Here is a 19,687-nt window from a genome sequence, read left to right on the forward strand (position 1 = left end):
TGGATGTTTAACCTTGGCTTTCTGTTTCTTAGGATGTGTTGTAACTGGTACCTCTACAGTGGTAGGCTCTTCAGTTTCTATTTCGGTATCTAGTAAAGTAGCATGTGTAGGGGCTACTGATGGGGTAACTATAGGCATAGTTACTTTGTTATCAACCACTCTACCGAATCCGGAGTGGTGATGGCATTTAGCTCACCTACATTTTCATTTTCATTACTAGTATTACCGGTTACCTCAAAGGCCGTGTTTGTTGTTTTAGGATTAGGTATCGCATGACCTGGAAACACACCTTTGGGTTGGGCTTTATCTTGGGCCAACTGTTGGCTTAAATTATTAACGGATTGTAGAAGCTGTTAGTTTGATTGAGCCATGGTTTGGAAGAGTTGTTGGCTCACCTGTATGAAGGTGTCAAGACGATCCGGTTGGGTGGGTGTAGTGGTCACGGGTGGTGTGACTAGAACTATCTCGCGTTGATTATTTATGGGCGGATTGTGATAGTTATTATTTTCCGGAACGATACCTCTATTAGCATTATAATTATTATAACTACCTTGACCTTGTGCTTGACTTTGTCGAGGTTGCGCTTGGTTGTTATAATTATTATAATTACCCTGACCCAGTCCTTGTCGTGGTGGAGCTTGGTTATAATTGTGCGTTGGCCTAACATATTGATTATTGTACCCTGGAAATGTGACTTGTTGGATATTTCTCCAACCGAAGTTGGGATTTTGTCTCCAAGGGGCGTTAGGTTCACTATTAATGGAACAAGCATGTTCATAGGCTATAGACGCGAGAGAGTCGGGATGCTCGGGGACTCCAAATGAAACTACATGGATTGGAATTTACATTCATGACGGGGATAGGCTTTTGTTGTACGTAAATGGCCTCTACCTTTTTAGTGAGTGATTCGATTAGAGTTTTAAGCTCGGGATCGTGTTTCATCTCAAACATACCGGGCGACTTAATCGTATTAGAAGAACTAGCGGAGCGGTGGATATCGTCACTACCCCCACCCCAGTTGTTATTTAAACTTTAGTTTGATCCTCTAAAAATTTATAAGCCTCCGAGGCTCCTTTAATTAGGAAACTACCCCCATTCATTATGTCAAGGACTTCTTTATGGTGGTGTAGAAGTCCTTTGAAAAAGGCACGAACTAACGTGTCTTTCGCTAGGTTATGATGTGGACACTCTATAAGGAGATCGGTGAAACGATTCCAAGCCTCTGAAAATGATTCATGAAGATTTTGTCGAAAGAATGAATCTTGGAAAGCATCTCATCCGTCTTTAGGGGTGGGTAAAAATGTTCCATAAACAGCTGAACAAGTTTAGCCCACGACTCCACAGAATTAGGCGCTTGGGTAGTTAACCAAGACGCCGCCTTATCGGCTAAAGGGAAGGGAAATACCCTGAGTTTAATTTGTTCAGCACTCACCGTAGGATGGTGGAATGTTGTAAGAACTTGTTCAATCCTACGCATGTACTGATAAGGTTTTTCATGGTCTAAACCATGGAAAACGGGTAACAAATTAAAATATTTGGGGATTCAAAATCCCCATCGGTCTAGAAGAACGATGTAAGATTTGGGGCTATTGCTCAAGGCTTTATAAAAGTCCGAGAGAGGAGTCTCTCCTTCGTCGGGCATTGTGTCAGGTAGAGTATGTGGAATATTAGCTAAAGGTGCAATGAGTGGTATACTAGATAGGCGTGCTTGTTGACGTTGCCGTGTAATTACGTTAGGTGTTTTTGTTCGACCAGACCTTAATCTCATACAAGGTTAAGACCAAACTTAACTAAACACGACAACCTCCAAACAATCCTGATATTCTAGTATAAACCTCTAACAGAAGATGCTAGGTGTGGAAGAAAGGAATACCTGATTGCGTCCTTGCTTCACTTATGAATAGCATCTTGTTTACGCGTGTTCAGTGTATATAACAAGTTAGAACACTGAAAAACTTGAAAAATCGAAGTTCGAAACAAACCTGTGGAAATCCGGCAAAAATCAGCTGAGGGCACAGGTGCGCTCAGTGTAAACTTCGAGTTACAGTGTTTTGAGCGCGGGTCGAGCTCTATTTGGGCGCGGGTCGCGCTCAAGTTCCAGTAACTTTAGCGCAGGTCGCTCCCTTTGGGAGCGCGAGTGCCCGCGTAATTTTAGGGAAGTTTAATGTTGAAAAAGACAACCACAGTTAGAATCGAACAAGGGTGGGTGGGTGAAATGGGACTTTAAAAAGAGTACTTATACTACGACAACAATGCGAAAGTGAAATTAAGATGGCAGCGGCGCCATTTGATATACGTAAAAATAATAGTTTACCTACGAAATGAACGATAAAACTCAAAACATAAGTAAAACTAAACGAGATTACGTGCCTAGTTTATCAAAGATTGTTCTACTCTCTATCTATTGAACATATATAGTGGAGTAGGAAGTTCGTTCCACTCCTAGTTCTTTCACATAGTAATGTTCTCTAAGTATAAATAATCTTAACTAAAGTCTAATGAGAGATTTACGAATTATAACTACGATGCAACTACCCACAAGATACGACTAATTAACTACGGAATGCTACGTTGATTCTATGATAAGGAATTAGGGGGGATTGATTCCACCTTAACTCAACTTAACTTACTAACGACGAATCGTCGTAATCCGAATTGAACTTTTACGCAGAACAATTGGTTCTTCCTAATCCCTAATTACACATGGCACTTCTACCAATTCATAACTAGCATGTGAATGATTAAACCCATTCTCATGGTGAATTAATCGTTTCTAGAGTGGAATAAAAATTACGACGACTCAACGATAATTGGAATCAAGCTTTCATCAAGGCTTCTCAACCCCCTCTAATGGTGATTTAGCCGAGAATCATTCCGCAATCATTTCCATATGAATCTAAACTAAACATAATATCAAGATTCCAACTTTACTAATTTAACAAACAATACTTGAAATCTAATTAATAATTAAGAAATGATATCAACAAGAATTTAAACTAGATCTATAAATGAAATGGCAAAACAAAAACGAATTGAATAATAATAAACTATTTTATTAATCAAATCAAATGAATAACAATATTTTAAAGGTTTAATCTAAAACAAGGAATGAAATGAAGCTAAACTTAATTAAAAACCATTAAAAGTAGATCTAGAAGCTATTCTAATCTAACCCTAGCTACTATTACAAGGAACTAGTTTTCTAAATATAACTAGATAACCTAAGAACTAAGCTTTTCTTTGTTTTTATATGTTTTAGATCCAAAATCGTGCATGGGCTTGGAGCCATGTTTTGGGCCAGAGAATCAGGCCCAAAACCCAATTTTTTCAGTCCAAAAAGGCCTCTTCAGCTGGAGTTGGCTTTTACAAACTTTTCGTCCACTTCTACTCCTCTGATTAGGTCAAGGCTTAGACCATTGGAAATCTCTTTCCGAGCCGGTCGTTTTGACGTAAGATAGGCCCAATTCCGAGGTCTGAGTCCAAAGATATGGTCTTCGGAAGTTCTGTTAACTTTGTGCACTATTTCTGCCCGCGTGGACTTTGACTTTTCATCTTTTGATCCGGGCTTCTGAGAGGCTTTGTCCTCTTGAAAATTGGCCTTTAATCACGAACTCCCTAGCAACCGACCTTTTCTCCTTTATCTCGCTAAAAGTGGCACATTTCACGCACATAATGGACTTTGAAGCCCGAAATGCATAAAACATCGTGTCGATATTAACTCTTACTTATTATTCACATAATTGGTCTAAAAGTACGATTGTTAAGGGGTTAAAACTACAGTTTTTGGGCTCTTATCATATATGGTTTTGCGAAAGTGTGGGTCAAACTAATTACTTGGGCAAAGATAACCCACTCTGAATCGAAAGCATGAAATCACGGTAAGTATAGAATATGCTTGGTTGTTATTAGTTTAGTTAGAACCTAAAAGCCTCGTGGAGGAACTAAATGTCTTTTATTATCGCGTGGTGGTTTGTTGTGTGGTTAGTGGGAAGTTAAAGCCCTCGATGGAGGAACTACCGCCTTTACTTATTGTGGTTAAGAATGTTGTATCAGTTGTTGGAAGTTAAGGCGCCTCAGTGGAGGAACTACCTGTCTTACCTATTGTAGTTAAGAATATCGTATTTGTTGTTGGGAGTTAAGGCGCCTTGGTGGAGGAACTAACTGCCATATGGATTGTGTATGTATAGGTATAAATATATATTGTATTTTAGAGCTACTCACACTAACATTTTTATAATATTGACCCGATTTGCATGTTTGCTTATCGGGTGTGTTCATTAAATGAACATAGTTGATAAGTCTTGACAGATTTCATTTTGAAGAAGGTTGGTTGCTGCTTGTGGTTTGCATTAGCGTCGCATTCAGGATATGTTTTGTTTTTCCTTAAGGTGTAATAGATTTTTAGTTGAGACAAATGTTGTTTTATATTTTCAGTTGTATTTAAATAAAGAGTTATTGAAAAGAGATTTGTAACCTAATATTATTTGTAAATTTTTGTAATGAAGAGGACTTTTGTTTAAGTTAGAATTTTTATTGGTTTTTAATTATCTACATATTTAAACTGTTTATGGGCGTTTGGGAGTTGAGAGTGCGTCACACCTCGAAGATCGAAGAGTCGGGAACAATTATTGTTTTTCCGAATTCTGTCGAAATTCGGAGTGTGACAAACATTGTACTCGAACTAGTAGAAATTAAACAAGAAATAAGAATTGAAGAATATATAAGAACTGCTAAATGATAGGTTAGTGGTTTAAAAGAAAATGTCATAATAATGATCACCTCCAACCAATTCAATTTTAGAGTACATGCAATAATGGAGAAGTAAAGAAAATGTCATAATAATCACATCCAACCAATTCAATTTTGGAGTACAATAATGGAGAAGTTAAACACCACAATTATGTTAAATATTAAAATGAATAAGGGAAGAGAGAAGAGAAAAAAATATATTAAGAGTTAGTACAAGAATTTGTACATTTAACCTTTGTTAGAGAGAATAAAATAAAAAAATTGTGAGCTTCGTTTGTTGATTATTACATTCTTTACTATTAATTAATTCGGTTTAAGAGACCAATAATGACTATTTATACATATATTTTTTTCTCTAAGCATTTTTTTTTGGTAGAAAACCGATATTTTCAGTGACTTTTTTTTTTTGGTTTGGTGAGAAATCAGCCATCTCGAGTCTCGACCAATTAATCGGTCAATTTGGTGATGAAATCGGGTCGATGAAAAAAATTTAGGAGTCATCAGAAGAAAATACACACACACAAAAACACTAGTCGCAAGTGATATGTGATTAATCACCTATTAATTTCGATATTGATAACATAGCGCATACACTTAACTAACCCCATTATAACTTTGTTGCTAGACAGTTGCTTCAATGCATATACTTGATCTCTGATTTTTTTCTCAAATGAAAAAATTTGTATCTTAGTTGTTTATATATAGCAAAATGCTTTTTAGTGAGATTCTTCACTTAATTGTGTGATGAAATTCTTCACTTGTAGTTTTCAATTTAAAAAAAATACATTTTGCAATGGAAATCTACTTTAGAGTGAAAAGTTTCGTACGATATGTATTAATTCAATGTTTTTTAGAAAACACCAATTTTTGTTCTCATTAAAACGGGTTTTAGAGAAAACGACATTTTTAATAAAACACTATGGTTGAGTTGAAAGAGTGTCGTCTAAAATCCTTCCTAAACACTATAAAATTTGGGTTTTGGGGACATTCGCATTGTTAATTAAAGTTTTACCACTTCATCATGAAAAATATAAATTATACTGTTGTAATTCGTTATGGTTAACTTGCCAAAATCATCCTAAACCCCCGCCCTTTTAAGCTATATATATTATTGAAGATTTACGACCTAATGGCGTGTTTGATTTGTAGGAATAATCCTCACATTCATCTATAGGCTAAAATCTTCTTAGGCATAGTACTTCGTGTTAGCGGGGAACTTTTCCACACATCTAATCTTCTTAGGCATAGCTCCACGCACACGCCTCCACTGTTTCTCAACCTGTCCCTTAAAAAAATTAGACTCTAGCTACCATTATCAACTTCACCCCCTTTCTACCGATCCACTTTAATTTCATCTCACCGGCCAATATAGTTTTCTCTTTTTCTTATTGAAATTAAACCATGAAAAATGCATAAAATATAAAGTATTCAAGATCCATAAGAGAAGAGAAATTAGCTTCTGATTCTGATGATCACAGGCCAAAATCTGAGCACAAAAAGTTTGAATAGAAAACAAACCAAGAGACGAGAGGAAAAAAATGAAAACGGACAGTCAATTAAGTAATTAACCTTATAAAGATCGACAAGAAGTGAAGGTAAAATAAATATATTTACATTTAATTTGTCTCTTCCAATTTAATGAGTCAATAACTATCGACCCAAGCTTAGTGCAGCCTTGACATCTAACCTCCATGCAAACCCACCACCTTCCATCTTCCAAACATCACACGGAACCGTCAACGTAATCCTCTCCTTCCGACACGTGTACTGCAATCTCACCCTACATGCAAAAGCTGTGTAATTATCAGGTACTCTCTCTTTCATCACCAACCACACAATCTCCGGCCTAGCTTCTCCTTCCAATCTATCTTGATTCAACATCTTCCCGTACGCCTCATTCGTCCACCTCACTCTATTACAACCATCCGAAATGAACCCAGGACACGTGTCCTTCTCCAAATGAATCTTCTTCTCCTCATCTGTACTTCCTAACATTTCCTCCGTACACGTGTCTGTTAAGCACTCTACTATCACACATGATCCCACCGGCCTTACTGGCCGTGGTGTTAAAACCCTCAGATTTGAGGACACAGCTCTTTGCCATATGGGTGTGTACATGAAAGAGTCTTTTTCTGTAGCTGGTGGTGATGCTATTCTTGGTGGATCTAATAGTTTCTCTTCCGGTTTTTCTGGTAACAACGGCAACGTAAATAACGTTAAGTTACTACTATTTTCTTCCGAAACTACCCTTCTCTTTCTCCTATATCTTTTGTTATTATTATTATTATTATTGTCTCTAATGTACTTTCTCTTAACTCTACCACTTGTTTTAAACAAAGCCTCGTTTTCACCCGGTGACGTTCCACCAGCACTTGAGACCGGCTTCGGTGCGATGGGTCGGAACCTTAGCATAATCCGGTCGATCTTTGAGTTATCGTATGCTCCCCTGGGGTACCTAGCTATACAGCACTCTCCTCCCCTACCGTCCATTTTTATCCTAGTCTCTAACACTCAAACAGCAACAAGAAATGCACCTATGCAGATGCAAAGCAACTTATGAGATTAAGCGACAATTTATAGAGGTTAAGACCAAGGCACGTGTAAAGGTTGACACGTGTGTCAACAGTTAAGTGAACAACGCACTCAGCTAATTGGTCGAAAAGAGAAACGTGGCTACCTGCAAAAAAGTGGGGTCAGCTAGGAACCAGCGAATAAGGAGGCAGAAATTTGGCATCAAAAGTATACTAGCATGGCCAATGAGAATGTGAAAACTGTCAGTTGTACAAGAGGCACGTAAGCTAGTCTGGCGAGCAGTACTCTTTTTTTAACTTTTTCTGGTGTTGGTTTCTAGAACGGCGACGCGTGGGCGAATGATAATTAGATCTAAACAAAAGGCGAGAATCGACAGGTGGGTTCGTGTTTGCATTATTAGTAGCAGGGAAGATTTTGAAGATACGTGGACGGTGAGACAGTGACGTAAATCACAACCCAAATTAGTGATATCATCTTGTGACGATTGCCCTTCTCTTTTTTTCGCTGCTCACTTTACCTTGTTTTTGTTTGGGTAATTTGTTCAGTGAAATAGTACTGGCACGAGCATTTTATTCCATTCAAAGTTGTACCTTTGCAAGTTGCAGCCCCATGGTAAATTGACACGTGGCCTTATGACAACCAACAACTAGTAAACCGTCCTGTACTTGTACAACAACTGTAGAGTGTAGACGTAATGCAGGGTAATCAGTAATCCATAGTCTGTATGACAATAAAAATGAGCATATATTCTCGAGTATGGTGATTTGCTGAATGCTTGACTTCACAGGTTGATGTATCCTAATTTCGATCAGATTTTCAGCTAGACGATGATACACCTACATTTACAAACTGTAAATTAATTCTTAAAATAATCAATAAGATAACAGCATGTCAAACCAATTATAGTAACCTTATCAAAGGATAATGTTTTAAGTCTCTTGTCTCGATGATTTCAATAATTTGGTCTTGCCTGAGTTGGAACCTTGTGGCAGGTATATGTCATGTCTTGGTAGTGTAGGTAGGTACGAAACATTATCTGTATACTACGGGCATCTAGATCTTAGGGTTTTGTTCTCAAAACCAAAAGAGTAATATTTCATCTCTACTATATTAACGAGGCTTGCACCCCTGGAGCCGCCCCAAAAACACAAGCCAGCTGAACGTGTTTTCTCTCTTAAAAAGTTAGCCAAATGAAACGGCTTGGAGTGATGGCTCAAGTGGCAGCTCTCCTACAGTCAGTAACTTTGACATGTGAATTTACTTTTCTGCCTAGCTTCAAAACAAAATCAATCACTATTGTTGTTAAGAAGGAATAACTATTAAGGACAAAAATATAATTTAGTTTTAAAAGTTGCACCCACGTGGTTATTCGGTAGACATTTTTCAAGTGTCATGATTGAGTTGGTCATTCTTATAATTATTTTTTTTATTTTTTTCGATAACAGTCATTTTAATATAATTTAGTTTTAAAAACGGGGGTTGTCAGATTGAATTCTTATAATTATTTTTTTATTTTTTTTTTTATAAAGTTTTTAATATGTAAGAGGGGTTTGAGTGAATTTTATGTCTTTTAGTCTTTTTACATTTTTTTTTATTTATTTTTTTAAATTTTTTATGGGTAAAATAGTAATTTAATATTTATAAATTTTAAAAAAAATCTGTAGATCCCACGTGCACAGTAACTAGTTCTTATAATAATGGAGTTGTCATGTCATCTGTGAATTTACTTTTCTGCCTAGCTTCGAAACAAAATTAATCATAGCTATTAGGGACAGAAAAGTAATTACGTCATGTAGAAGGTTGGTACCACGTGATTGCTAGAAGACTTCCGAAGTTTCATCCCAAAAAAAATTTGTCGTATGTCACCTCTACCCTTATGATAACCGAGGTTTTAAGAACCCCTCCCACGGCCGAGTAGGCTATTATATAGATCTTCCTTTTGCTGTAATTTAGCAATACCTCTCCTAGATATCATATAAATACTACTATGATGCACCTGCCGAAACACATGCTTTAGTGCATGTGAGAGTAATCCGTATGGGAAAAAATGTTCACTTTTTTTTCGATAATAAAAGGGAAAAAATGTTCACACAACTATAAAAAATAACCGACTTATATTTCTTTTTATACCCTTCCAATATTTTATGATATTTGACAAAAGCAGCCTCCGAAATTTAACGATTTAAATAGGAACAAAAACATCGTAGAAAGTGAAAGTGACAAAGAAATTTAGACATACATAAAAAAAATTACTATCGTGAAATTGTAGATGAGAGTTACGATTTTTAAAGTATTTTATATATCATTAGACTTATAGACAATCGGACTCTCGCGTTTCTACGCCGGCCATAGACTTCTTAAATTAGATTAGATAGAAACTTCTTAAATTGATAGAGTTCAGAAGTAATGTTCTTCATCGAGTTATTGGTTGTTGTTATATTTTCGACTTATGGTTTTAGCTCGCCAAGTCGTTGACGATTGTTTCACTTTCTATCAGATGCTTGGTCAAAACTCTCATTAATGTGGGTTGAAAAAAAAAATCAAAGGTGCATAACTCAAACAAGTCCAATACATTCATCCGATTCCATGTGTTCTTCATATATATAATGCAGGAAACGGGTCGGATATGACTATATCCGAATCCAAACTTGAATAGTTTGAAAATATCCGAATCCGAATTAAAATAAAACTGAAATTTTCAACTCGAATCCGAACTGAACCCGACCAATCCTATCGGATAATACTAAAACTTCAAAAAAATCCCAAAAATTATATGTGAACCCGAACCCGAACATGACAGACATAAACGGATATAAAAAAGCGACCCGTTCGGGTCAGGTCGGATTCGGGTCAAACCCGACCCGATTCTCTACCCTATTCGTATATCAATGTCTTACAAATTTGTTTGTACATTCAAATAATTATTGTGAACAGGTAGAATATAATTGAGGATTGTTAATTGCTATGCATGGTTCTGGTTGACTATTGAAATCTAGACAATGTCCAAACAGATGCACTCTTCTCTCCACTATATGATATAGTTTCCTTCGTCAAAGTCTTCCAAATTAAACACTTTCTCATAATCTTTCTTCAAAGGTAACCTTCTTTAACATATTGTTCGTTTTTAAGGTTTGATGTGATGGATTTTGTGGAATGGTGGCACTGTAAACTCAAGTATGCTAGTATCAATTTTTGAATTACGCCATTAAAATAAGATAATTTTATGAATTATTACTATTCTGTTTTACAATGATTAGTACAGGTGTTATTCTAACTATGTTAAATTAAATTTTTCGTAGATTTTTCTCTATAACACAATCAGCAATATCACTTGCAAGATTTAGAAATGGCATCCCATCCCAATACAATTTGGTCAAGCAAATAACCAAAGTCAGTTAGGAATTTGAAGTTGAAAGTGAGAATGTATCATCATGCTTATCAGCTTATGTACATAGAAGATTTTGTATGTACACAAAAGATTGTAACTTCCATAAATTATAACATAATTGTTTCATAAGATTTGCAGGCCGGAGATACATTACTTGAAAAAAGAATTCCATTATGATTTATCAAATAGAGTGTCCTGAGACTCTGTAGGCATTTTGTATCAACAAGGAATAATGTATGACAGATTCCAACTCCAAGTAATTGTAACACAATTGTTATAAAGTACTTTTTTTTTTTTGGTAACCGCAATTTATTTATCTTATATATCTAAATGTACATACAACAGTTTTGTAATTAAACAATAAAGCAGACCCAAAAATAGGTGTGGTGTTGCACCATAACGAGGTATCTCCCAGCGAAAGCTGAGACAACTCTTCAGTTACTTCCTGCCGAATGGGAATAGGATTTATCCACCAATTATTATCAGCCACCTAATCTGAACCAAATTTCGCAAACTTGTCAGCCACACAATTGCTCACTCTATAGCTCCAAATAAGTTCAAAACTTGTATTTGTTGCTAGTAGCTCCTTGATGTCTGTGATTACTGATTGAACCTCCCAAGGTATGTGTGGGAGAAGTCAGAGAAGGCTCGAGTGCGCTTATATTGCATATGATGAAGGCGCGGGCGCGCCCTAGTTAGTTTTGACAGAGGTTCGATAGATTCGTATGTTTTCTATAAAGGAAAGTCTCCAATCCTTTTAGAAACAAGAGATACGAGTATGCACTCATGTTGTGCTATATATAAACCTCTGTAACATAAATCTAAATCTATCAAGCAATAAATCTTTCTTTTTTCGTGGACGTAGGCTGCCGCATTGACATCAAACCACTATAAATTCTTGTGTTTTGTCTCTTTGATTGGTTGTGTAATTCTACATGGTATCAGAGCGGAGCGCTTAATCTCTCCTCTAAATAAATACAAAATACTATGTCAGATCCAAAACCAAACCCAAAGTCTGCTGTAACAACAGAGACTGATTCTAATCCCGGTTGGAAGTTGTCATCAATTCTCTTGAATGGAACAAACTATATGCCTTGGTCTAGGGCTGTTTCACTATCTCTGGGTGGCAAGAGGAAATTAGGGTTCATTAATGGTGCAAAGGTGTGTCCTGCCATTGATGATGTCGAATATGAGAATTGGTTTTTCAATGATCAGCTTGTTCGATCTTGGTTACTCAATTCTATGAAGTCAACTATTGCTGAAATTTTTACTTTCTCTGATTCTCAAAAGAAGATGTGAGATTCAATTGAAGATTTATATGGAAACCAGAACAATTATGCCCGTGTTTTTGAACTTCAACTCGCAATCGGTGTTTTGCAACAAGGTGAGAAGACTTTTACAGAATATCTTGGGAATTTGAAGAAATTGTGGGATGAGTTAAACATATATCGTCCACACACCACAGATGCTAAGACTCTTTTGAAACGGGCTGAAGAGGATAAAATCTTCACAGTATTTCATAGTCTTAAACCAAAATATGAAAATCTGGAAAGAAATATTCTAATGGAAAGCACTCTTCCATCACTTGCTGATATTTGTGCAACTATTCAGAGAGAGGAACCATGAACTCCAAGGTGAAGTCTTCAATCTCTGAATCTACTATATTACTTGCAGAAAATGATTTTTGAAAGAAGTCACAAGGATTTGAAAATGGTAAGGGAAAAAGGGAACCGTCTCACTGTGATCATTGTGGAAAGAACTGGCATACCAAGGACTGTTGTTGGGAATTATATCCACATTTTAAAAGGGAAAAGAAACTGTCCAAGAAAGAGCATGCCGCAGTAGCCGAGACATCAATATCCAACTCAGATATTAGTCATCAGTTGAGTCAAATTCTCCAACAACTCACTTAGTCCATGCCATCTAGCAAAGGTCAGTATGTCTCAACTCATGTGTCAGGTAATTTACATGCCTATTTTACTATGCCAGAAAATTATAACTCATGGATAATTGATTCGAGGGCTACTGATCATATGGCTAATTGCCCTGTCTCTGTCCATAGTTTTGTGTCCAAAACAGAAAAACATAATATTTCCATAGCCAATAGATCCACCGTCCCCATTCTAGGTAGTGGTCAAGTGGATTTTTTCAATCAAAGTCTCAAGAGTGACGCTCTAGTTGTTCCTTCCTTCCCTGTTCAACTTTTATCTGTTGGCAAACTTACAAATTCTTTAAATTGGGATGTCATTTTTTCTCCTAACTCTGTCATCTTTTAGGATCGAAAGTCGAAGAGGACGATTGGTGAAGGGATTTATTCCAATGGGCTCTATTTGTTGAAGTCGCATAAGAAGGCGTGTCAAGCTAGTGGTTTACTTGAGAGTCGTATTTTGCATATAAGACTTGAGCATCCATCTAGTCATGCCCTGTCAAATTTGTTTCCGCATGTTTCTATAAACTCTGATAATGTTTGTGATGTTTGTCAATTTTCTAAACAAACTCGTTTACCTTTTCCAAACTCGTATACTATGTCCAATAATTTGTTTGAGTTAATCCACTCTGATTTATGGGGACCTGCTCCCGTTAATTCTTATAATGGCTATGAGTATTTTGTATTGTTTATTGATGATAAATCTTGTGCTACATGGTTATATTTGTTGAAATCGAAGACTGAGGTTGTGAATATTGTAAAAACCGTTATTCAGAATGCAAAATTTCTACAAACCGCGAGAACCCACGCGCAGCGGAATCAATGGGGTTCTCACGATTTTGGATAGAGAACATACCTTTTGAGAATCGGCTTAGATGTAATCTCTGAGAATCAAACTTTTATCAAATCTGAAATTAACCCCTTGATCTTCTGTTGTATTCCTTTAGAATAGATTGGACGTTGTGTGGACAACGATCTACCAATCCCGTTCTTTCACACAAAACTAGATCCAATTTTGGATCTATCTTTCCTTGCCTCCTTTTCTAATATAGTGAATAGTGAATTTCGGCCAGAGAGAGAGTATTTTATTTATAGGCTACAACAGGGACCATGAGGAGAAATTAGGGTTGGGCCTCCTGACGGGCTTGGGCTTCCCATGTTAAGCCTGCACACCGCGGCCCAAGTCCGTCAACAAATGGCTTATTCCACTAAAGGCCATTGTTGCACTGCCGCCCTAATCCTAAATTACGTGTTAGCGTTTATGGGCTCCATATTATATGCTCGTTGATCTCCCCGTGTTTAAGATATCGAATGTTCGTTGATTAAGTCAAGTTACTAACAACTACATTAATCAACTTCTTATGTCCTTGAGTTAGTACCACTCAACCTCATTGTTATGTCGGAATAAATCCACCTGCGGGTTTACATGACAATCTTTTTGAGCTCCTCAAGGGGACATCATCAACCCAACTTCTTGCGGGACACAGATTCCTTCTATAATCAACAATATACCTTACATACAATGTCATTACCCAATCCATCGAGTTTGTTGATTCACAAATAAATCTCACTTATTGATGATTTAAAGCAATGTACAATGCATGTAAGTGCCCGTTATTATATCCAGATTAGGAGGACAAACATCCATAATAACAGAGGCGTTTGTTCTCTTATATAGTCAGTATAAGGAGAAACAACCTCACTTGGTCCTGTTCAGTACACACAAAGTGTACTAGTGTAATCCTATAGTCAAGATAAACTAATACCAGATTATACTACAACCGTACCAATGGTTTGTCCAAATCCATCTAGGTTGTGAACAATTACTTATACTTTATAAGGTACTGATTATATGATCTTCTGTGTGTCCACACCATATCATCTACAACATAAAGTATTAGACACATGCATATAACTAATAACATATATAATATGCATAACATTTGCCTATATGATTCTCATTTAAAATATAAAGAATTAGAGTTAATACAAAAGTAATGCTTTTAGTATATAACCCTATCAATCTCCCACTTATACTCAAAACATTGCTTTTTAGTATACTACTAACAAATATTTTCAAAGATTTTCATAATATGGTTACTAATCAGTTTGGTGGAAAAATCAAGATGTTCAGATCAGACAATGGCACTGAGTTTTGCAAAGGTCTGTTACCTGAGTACCTTCGTAGCCAGGGGATAATTCATCAAACTAGCTATGTTGGCACACCTCAGTAGAATGGCGTGGCTAAAAGAAAAAACAGACACCTTTTGGAGACCACTCGTGCTCTTATGTTGGGCATGAATGTTCTTAAGCAATACTGGTCTCATGGCGTCTTAACTGCTGCTTATTTGATTAATCGTCTTCCTATTCGGGTTCTTAGTTTCAAATCCCCATTAGAAGTGCTCAAATCTAGGCCGCTGGATCTCTCTCATCTGCAAGTTTTTGGGTGTGTTTATAATGTACATCAGCAAGCTCTTCATCGAGATAAATTCGATGCTCGGGCTACTCGATGTATTTTTGTTGGTTATTCTACCACACAGAAAGGCTACATATATTACAATTTGGTGACAAGAAAACTGGTTGTCTCTCGTGATGTACGATTTGTGGAATCTGAAGCTTTCTTTCAAGATCCAGCTATGCCTGGGAATGGGTCCCAGGGGGAGTGTTTGGCAGATTTGGCACCACTCCCAGCAGTTATGGCTGATTTGGCACCTTTCCCAACAGTTGGTGAAGGCATAGTTCCTGTCCCGGCAGTTGGTGAAAGCATAGTTCCCGCCACCGGGTTATGGGTTCTCCGAGGAATGGCCACGCTCCCGTGATCGAAAGCAACTAAAGGCGTCGCGACTCTAGTGCTGACGATTTTCCAAGAATGAGGCATGATCGCTCTCCCAAAATGAGCAAACTGAGGCGCGGGCACGCTCTAGTGCTCCTCCAGCTCCTCGACAATCTAAACGAGAGAGACGACCTCCAGTAACTCTCAAGGATTACTATAAAGCTGATAGAGAACTGCATCCTTTAGTGACTCACATGACTTTTTATTCTTTGCATGATGTTTCATATCCTCTACAGGAGTATATAACGTATGCCAATATCACATCATCTCATCATGCTTTCTTAAGTACAGTCGATGACTTGCAAGAACCCAAGAACTTTAGAGAAGCTAACTCTCGTCCAGTATGGAGAAAGGCGATGCAAGAAGAACTTCATGCTCTAGTCGAGAATAAAACTTGGGAGATTGTTATGCTACCGTATGGAAAGAAAACTGTTGATTGTCGGTGGGTGTTCAGAAACAAGTTCAACAGTGATGGTTCCTTAGAGAGGCCTAAAGCTCGACTTGTTGCAAGGGGATTCACCCAAACTTATGGTCAGGACTACAAGGAGACTTTTGCACTAGTTGAAAAGATGAACACGTTTAGAGTTCTTGTATCTCTAGTTGTAAATCAAGACTGGAAATTATTTTAGATATATGTTAAAAATGCATTCTTACACTGAGATCTTAAAGAAGAAGTGTATATGAGCATCCCACCTGGACATCCGAAGGAGATTAAGGTTGGATTAGTATGTAAGTTAAAAAAGGCTATCTATGGACTTAAACAATCTCCACGAGCGTGGTATGCCAAGCTCAGTTATGTTCTAGCTATGACCAGCCTTAAGTGAAGTGATGCTGATCCTTCCTTATTTGTTAAATCTAGTAGGTCAGGCTTGGTTGTTGTTCTTATTTATGTTGATGACATAGTTATCACAGGTAATGACCATATCAAAATCTCTAAGCTCAAGGATTTACTGCACAAGAAATTTTCCATCAAGGATCTGGGTATTATGAAGTACTTTCTTGGGATCGAAATTGCTTATTCAAAAAGAGGCATATTTCTTAATCAAAGAAAGTATGTGTTGGATCTTTTAAGTGAAGCAAGTAAGCTGGGGGTAAAGCCATCTGATTCTCCAACTGACAATATAGCCAAGTTGGACAACACTGGTGATCTTCTTATTGACATTGGTCAGTATCAACGATTAGTTGGTAAACTGATATATTTAACTATTATCCGACAAGATATTTCTTATGCAGTAAGATTGGTTAGTCGTTTTATGCATGCTCCAAGGACTCCACATATGAATGCAGTTTCTAGAATACTGTAGTATCTAAAAGGGTCGTCAGGCAGAGGTATTTGGATGCAGAAAAATGGGCATACATCTATTACTGCTTACATAGATGCTGATTGGGCAGGATCTCCAGTTGATCGGCGGTTTACTTCCGGTTATTGTACCTTTGTGGGAGGTAATTTAGTCACTTGGAAGAGCAAGAAACAGAATGTAGTGGTTTGTTCTAGTGCAGAAGCTGAGTACAGGGCTATGGCTTCCACCACCAGTGAAATCATATGGCTTTGCGCTCTTCTGAAGGATTTGTGTTTTAGTTTGCATCTACCAACTACACTTTACTGTGATAATCAAGTTGCTATGCACATTGCTGCAAATCCGGTGTTTCATGAGAGAACTAAGCATATTGAAGTTGACTATCATTTTGTGCATGAAAAAGTACAGTCTAACATTGTCACTACCTCCTTTGTTCGAAGTGACTAACAGTTTGCAGACGTTTTTACCAAGGGACTTCTAGCTTCCAAAATCCATGATATTCTCTCCAAGTTAGGCTCACTGGATATCTTCGCACCAACTTGAGGGGGAGTGTGTGAAAAGTCAGAGAAGGCACGGGCGCATTTATATTGCACATGATGAAGGCGCGGGCGCGCCCTAGTCGGTTTTGACAGAGGTTCGATAGATTCGTATGTTTTCTATAAAGGAAAGTCTCCAATCTTTTTAGAAACAAGAGATACAAGTATGCACTCATGTTGTGCTATATATAAACCTCTGTAACACAAACCTAAATCTATCAAGCAATAAACCTTTATTTTCCCGTGGACGTATGCTGCCGCATTGGCACCGAACCACTATAAATTCTTGTGTTTTGTCTCTTTGATTGGTTGTTTAATTCTACAGTATGTGGTGAGAAATCCTCACAATGCAGTTATACAGATATTGTGAGTCAGTTTTAAAGATCACATTTGCCATATTTAGCTTATAAGCTAAGTATAAACTGGTTCTCAAAGCGGTTGTTTCAGCTAGTAGAGTTGATCCTCTAGAAATTGGTGTGGCGAAACCTAGTATAAAGGCACCATCAGTATTCCGTAGTACACCGCCTGCACTTGAAGGACCTGGATTACCATAAGACGATCCATCCACATTGAATTTTAGGTACGACGAAGGGGGTGATTGCCAAGAAATAGCAATAGTTGATATGGCCGGTGCATATGTGGTGGTAGTTGAATGCACCAGTATGAGCTCATTTGTAAACTTCTTTGCTTTTTAGATCAGTTAAGAAGGGTTGGGTGGTCCCGCCGTTGGCAGGAAATGATATTTGTTTCTCTCTAACAAGATGAACTACATAATCGAAGTGAAAAGAATTTGCAGATACTCCGCCGTATTTGTATGGCTTACACACTGGTATATATCAAACAACCAAGACTTAAATTGGACTCTTTGAGCTGAATTGATGGCTTGTGATAAATTTTCTCCATACCGAACTGCTCGAGTAAAAGTACAGTCGGCAAATAAATGGAAAAGTGACTCATCATGTTGAGCACAAAGATAGCACATAGGATGAACCACAAAAGTTTTCGTGGCCAAAAAATCAGCAATTGGAATAACACTTTGAATATCTTGCCAAATGAAGAAACGAAGCTTATACGGTACCTTCATGGACCATATTCTCTTATAGAAAGGAGTATATTGAACATTGTCAATTCGAAGAGACTTCAAGACAATGGCATATGCGCTCTTGACAGTGTAAACTCCATGCTTATCTGGTGCCCAGAAACGAGTATTTTCTTGTGGCTGGAAACTAAGTGGGAGAGATAGAATTCTACGAGCAAAATTTTTAGGCCAGTTATTAACAACAAGCTCATGGTTCCAATGATAAGAGCCCAAAACTGTAGTTTTAACCCCTTAACAATAATACTTTTAAACTAATTATGTGAGTAATAAATAAGAGTTAATGCTGATTACGTGCTTTTATGTATTTCAGGCATTGGAGTCAATTATGTACAGAAATGTGTTACTTTGGTGAGATAAAGGAGCAAGGGTTGGTTGCTAAGAAGTTCTGTGATTAAAACCCAAGATTCAAGGAGAAAAAGCCTTTAAAAAGCCCGATCAAAGTTGAAAAGTCAAAGTCAACGTGGGCAGAGACAGCGCACAAAAGTTAGCAGAACTTCTGAAGACTATATCTTTTGACTTATACCTCAGAATTGGGCCTACCTTATGTCAAAACGACCGGCTCAGAAAAAGCTTTCCACTGTCCAAACCTTGACCCAATTAAAGGAGCAAAAGTGGACGAAAAGCCTGCTAAAGTCAAATCCAGCTGAAAAGGGCTCTGTGGACTGAAGAGACTGGGTTTTGGGCTCGATTTTTCGGCCCGAAACATGGCTTCTCAGCCCAAGCACGAAAATGTAGATCTGTGATAAGAGCCCAAAACTGTAGTTTTAACCCCTTAACAAAAATAGTTTTTGACCAATTATGCGAGTAATAAATAAGAGTTAATGCTGATTACGTGCTTTTATATATTTCAGGCATTGAAGTTAATTATGTGTAGAAATGTGCAACTTTGGGGATATAAAGGAGCAAGGGTTGGTTGCTAAGAAGTTCTGTGATTAAAGGCCAAGATTCAAGGAGAAAAAGCCTTTGTAAAACCCGGTCAGAAGCTGAAAAGTTAAAGTCAACGTGGGCAGAAATAGCACACAAAAGTCAGCAGAACTTCCGAAGACCATATATTTGGACTCAAGCCTTGGAATTGGGCATACCTTATGTCAAAACGACCGGCTTGGAAAGATCGTTCCAATGGTACAAACCTTGACCCAATCAGAGGAGCAAAAGTGGACAAAATGCTTGTTGAAGTCAAAGCCAATTGAAAGGGGCCCTGTGGACTGAAGAATTTGGGCTTTGGGCTCGATTTTTCGGCCCAAAACATGGACCCTCAGCCTATGCACATAAATGTGGATCTGGTCTCCCCCATTTCCACACACAAGACTTAGCTCTAAAGTGTT

The 19,687-nt window shown here is 37.5% G+C and overlaps 1 protein-coding gene across 1 annotated transcript; it reads right to left on the reverse strand.

The window, feature by feature from the left end:
- Window positions 1-6,282: 6,282 nt before the first annotated feature.
- LOC147493780 (von willebrand factor A domain protein) lies at window positions 6,283-7,307 on the reverse strand. The gene has a single exon (XM_086566696.1). It carries the CDS (start codon window positions 7,237-7,239, stop codon window positions 6,400-6,402), a length of 840 nt encoding a protein of 279 aa, XP_086422822.1. The 5' UTR covers window positions 7,240-7,307; the 3' UTR covers window positions 6,283-6,399.
- Between the last annotated feature and the right edge of the window lie 12,380 nt (window positions 7,308-19,687).

The sequence above is a fragment of the Coptis chinensis genome, chromosome 6 (genome assembly GCF_015680905.1).
Source record: "Coptis chinensis isolate HL-2020 chromosome 6, ASM1568090v1, whole genome shotgun sequence".
Classification (NCBI taxonomy): domain Eukaryota; kingdom Viridiplantae; phylum Streptophyta; class Magnoliopsida; order Ranunculales; family Ranunculaceae; genus Coptis; species Coptis chinensis.

Bases quoted from the DNA above. Each gene is read 5' to 3' on its own strand.
- LOC147493780 (XM_086566696.1), bottom strand. From the start codon at position 7,239: ATGGACGGTAGGGGAGGAGAGTGCTGTATAGCTAGGTACCCCAGGGGA.